This window comes from Adiantum capillus-veneris, chromosome 15 (assembly GCF_014529385.1).
Source record: "Adiantum capillus-veneris isolate H3 chromosome 15, ASM1452938v2, whole genome shotgun sequence".
In the NCBI taxonomy this organism is placed as follows: domain Eukaryota; kingdom Viridiplantae; phylum Streptophyta; class Polypodiopsida; order Polypodiales; family Pteridaceae; genus Adiantum; species Adiantum capillus-veneris.
The window spans coordinates 35279115-35283607 of NC_140945.1; the positions used below are offsets into that span (position 1 = coordinate 35279115).

General features: G+C 45.1%; 1 protein-coding gene across 1 annotated transcript; it reads left to right on the forward strand.

Annotated features, from left to right (window-relative positions):
* Positions 1-258: 258 nt before the first annotated feature.
* Positions 259-3762, forward strand: LOC147440513 (uncharacterized). Its single transcript, XM_086530226.1, has 3 exons — positions 259-1022; positions 2129-2174; positions 2694-3762. The coding sequence occupies exons 1-3, from the start codon at positions 881-883 to the stop codon at positions 2773-2775; spliced, it is 270 nt and encodes an 89-aa protein (XP_086386352.1). The 5' UTR covers positions 259-880; the 3' UTR covers positions 2776-3762.
* The last annotated feature ends 731 nt before the right edge of the window (positions 3763-4493 follow it).

Here is a 4493-nt window from a genome sequence, read left to right on the forward strand (position 1 = left end):
CTTTTTATGCTAGGTATTAAAGACTTGATGCTAGTCAACAAGCAATGTGGTTGTTTTCCTTTGGTATGCTCTGGTATGTGCATCCACTGGCAGGAAAATGGTGTAGCAAAGGTAGCCATGTATTGCGTGTGCAAGGGGTCCAAGCCCAAAAGCTTTTTAAAGCTATTAATCAAAAAAAAAAAAAAGCGAGTTGCAGTGAATAGAAAGGGCGCCATCTGTCTGTGGTTCCATGCAGGGGATAAGGAAAGGCGCCAAGGATTGGCAGAGGAAGAGTGGACGCCATCTGTGGGTTGGTGCATGGACGGGGCCAGTTGCATGAGGAGGAGGCAGACAGAAGCAAAGGGGGCAGCCCGAGGGAGTTGGAGGGCCAGCTTGCAGGGGTGGTGAGCAAGTTGGAGGGCCAGGAGGATGAAGCCAGAGGGGTTGAGGGCTGCGCCAGTTGCATCAAAAAAGGGTGGTTCGGCTGCAGGTCAGGGCCATAGAGAAGGAGGAGAGTTGAGGGCGACATGAGGGCCACCTTGAAGAGAACGAGGGTGACAGAGGAGGAGCCGCTTGGGCTGCAGTTCATGAAGAAGGGGGCGATATCTGCAGGCGATGGGGAAGGGCCTGAGGCCGGAAATTTTTGGAGATCTTGAGAAAGGGCCGCCACTAACAAGAAGGAAAAAACGAGAGGGCTGCCAGGCCGCTTGAAAAGGGGAAGGCGCTGCTGAAGGGAAGACAAGTGGCCAGGCCGTTATCAAGAGGGTCCGCCATCTGTGAAGGAGGTGGGAGCATCCAGTCGGGGGAACAGGTGTAGGAGAGGAAAAACCGCCAGGGGCAAGTCTTGGAAGGGAAGAGGTGGCGGGCCGTCGCGACTGAAGGACATGGTCACGAGCAAGGGATGCTGCAAGTGGTGGCGGTGATTGGAGTCACGAGAAGCTGCAAAACTGACAAAGATCGAGCTAGAGGGGCTCGCCAATTGCAGGGGTGCCGGCTGCAGAAACTGGGAAGGCTGAAAATGGAGCTGCAAGGCATGCATGAAGGTTATGTAGTTAAAAGGTCGCAGTAGCCGCCAAGGGTCGCTATCATAGTATTGGATAACGGTTATGTAATACATAATTGGTTTGTGTTTTTTGCCGAGTTTGCCATCAATCTCGTGTGCGTCTCGTTTTTTGCCGTGTGCCCGTGGTAGCGGTGGCTCCGGGTCGTTTGTGTGTGTGTGTGCAGAGAGAGAGAGAGAGAGAGAGAGAGAGAGAGAGAGAGAGATTGATTGTGGTTGCAGATTGAGTGCGGTTTTGTGTGCGGTCGAGGTTTGCGAGGCCTCCCCGTATGAGTGTGTTTACATATATGGGTGCATTGGTGTGTGCGTCAGTAAATGCGATTGTGTGTAGCCAAAGTTGTTCGTAAGCAAGGTTGTTCAGTGCAAGTTGCAGAAAGTGTGCGTGTGTGTATGTTTCTGTGTAGCTTGGGGTGTTGAATATCTATTGGGCTATAGAGAGGCATTTAGTTTGTGTACTATGTGTGTTCCCATTTCCCCTATCCCAACGTTCTTTTATGGTGCGATATGCACCATCTGTTGTGTGATGATTGGAACGGGTCGTTTCAATTGTGGCGGGTGGTTTGACTTTAGGTATCCACTTATACGTGATGCAGGTTGGCTTGAGTTGCGATGGGATCTTTGGTACCCATAGTTTGACTTGTCTGCTTTGGGCAGTTAGTCTTATGCCATGAGTTGCGCATTTCTTCTTTGCTTTCCATATGGGTGAAAGCATGTATAGGTGGACCGCTTTTGCCACTATATAGTATATGGTTTTTGGGGTTTAGAAAATGGGTGGCTTAGGCGTTTAAAATAGTGGGATTAAATTCAGCATTTATGAAAAAAAGGGTTAAAATTTGACGTGTACTAAGTAAAAGCGCTTACTCATTAATGATCACCTCAAGGTACGTTCAAGCACTTAATGCAAATATTCTCTCGAGTCTCGTCCCTTCCACTTTGTCTCACTCGTTCCTCCCCCCTCTTTCTATCTCGCCAACGCCATTCAGGTTTCTGTTTTCCTCTTTCCTCCCTCCTTTGCGTTTCTCTACTAGCCGAAGCAATAAGAAGCAACATCACAACAACAGCAAGCTAATTCAGTAGTACTTTTTGCAGGGTTGGTCATCAACTTCAGTAAAAATCCCCTGCAGAGCAGCAACAGGTATGTGTCATCATGTAGCTTGAATCATTCTATCTCGAATGTTGGTTGAATTTGAATGTGGCTGGTTTTCCTAGGTAGCATTTCCAGGTAGCATTGATCCATGTTTTAACATGCTTCATGCAGATGTAGAAGCGTTGTATGCTTGTCTCTGAATGTGTGACAAGATAACCAAAGGGGGCTTGGCCTAGTGGTTAAAGTGAATGGGTGGGTGCGTAAGGACCTAGGTTCAACCCCTGGCGATATGGTCTACGCTCTGTTGGGTGGTAGGATAATCATGGATTGTAACTATTAATGATGCATATGTAAGTTTAGAATTTATTTCTGGAATGTATATGCATTGTGCATATTTAATTGATCACCCTTGTGAATGCTTTATAAAAATGCATCATGCAGCTTGAAGCATGAATGCAGATTTTATCAACTGTGTATGCATGTTTATACAAATGCATCATGCAGGTTCAAGCATAAATGCATTTAACTATTGGTCTTGTATCTATGTGGCATTTGTGATTTTTTCAGGATGAAGAACCAGGCTACAAAAGTGTTAAAGAATATGATGTTAAAGAATATGCCCATTGTGCTATGGGCGGCTGGACACTGACTATACTATGTTGTAAATATACTTTGGATAATAGTTCAAAGAAGAAGAAGAGAAGAGCAGCTCGTTGAATGGCTGCTACAGGGTAACGATTGTGTGTGTGTGTCTCGATTTGTGTTGGTGTGTGTGCGTAGTCTTCTTTCCTACCTTCTCCATCACCTGCGCACTCTACAAAGTGGTATCAGAGCTCAGTTTGAGGAGCTACAGTCAATACACAGGTTTCCGCAGCTCCGGAAAACAGCAAAAAAGAGAGGTTTTTTGGTCATAACTCCCTCACCCGAACTCGGAATACAGTGATCCAGGAGTCTATCTTTATGTTTTTGGGCGTTCCGGACGCATTGGCATACTCAGATTTGCCAAAATCTGTAATTTTCTGCAGCAAACAGCCAGTTCACACAAGCATAGGAGATGTCGAGTTTTGCACTCGGCAGTAGATTTACAGGTTACAGGTGAAGAATTCAGCATTTACACAGGTTTTGGAGAGCGACATAGAGCTTTTGCATCATGACATTGTGTTATCGAAGATTATGTTTGGTTGTTGTGGGTCCGTTATGGACAGCCGCCTATGTAAGAAAGGTTGTGGGAAGAAGTTGAGGCGGTTATATTGTCAGATTGAGTACTTTGTGGTTATGTATGGATATGCAGTCAATGTATTTTGGAAAACTGCAGCCTTTGTGAGGGTCGAGTGAGGTTTTTTGAAGCCTTGCCTTGGGAGCTTTGGTACCTTGGCAAGGTGGATTAGGTACTGGAGCGAACCCCCGACTGGCCCCGCGAAAGACCTCATACGTCGTTTACGACTATGGGAAGAAGGTGGATGTATGGATATGTGGTACAGGACAGCGTATGGATTGCATTTGCATACAGGTCCATGTGGACATTGTTTTAGAGTATTTATGCATAGTACTGAGTCAGTCTGTGGCAAAGTGAGTCAGTGGATTTTCCCTTGGCAGTGAGAGATTTTATGTCAGTGTTTATGAGTACTTTGGTTGAGATTGTCACTTGAGATATTGTCCAAATACAAACAAAACTCTGCCGAAATTTTGTCAAAATCCTTTGAAAGAAATTGAGAGAGTGAAGATGGCAGAAAGTTCAACTCAAGTCACACAGATTGTTGGAGAGAAGCTGACCAGAGAGAACTACAGCATATGGTCTTACAGGATGGAGAACTTTATCATGGGCAAAGGTTTATGGGATTATGTTACAGGTGAACAAGAGTGTCCAGAGGTTGGTTTGGAACCAAATAGAGAGAATGTTGAAGCACATAAAACATGGCAAGCAGGAGTAGAAGCTTACAAGAAGTGGATCGAGAATTCAAGGAAAGTGATGCATTGGATTTCACTATGCATTAGTGACTTCTTTATACCACATGTGAAGAAGGCTCAATCTCCAAAGGAAGCATGGGAGATACTAGCAAGAATGAACAGCTCCAATACAGAACCACGAAAAGTTCACTTGAAGCAAAGGTTACATTGTGTATGGCGAGGAAATAGATCCATATCAGATTATGTGACAGAGATAAAGCAAATACAGGAAGATCTTGCGAGCATTAATGTTGAAGTTCCAGATGATGACTTAGTTTCAGTGACATTGAATGGTTTGGGACCGGAATACAAGTCATTGGATACATCTATATCTGTTCGAGGACACATGCCTGATTTTGAAGAGTTAGTAAACCTTTGTTTGCAAGAAGAGGTGAAGTTAGGAAAGTCAGGTCCTTCTAC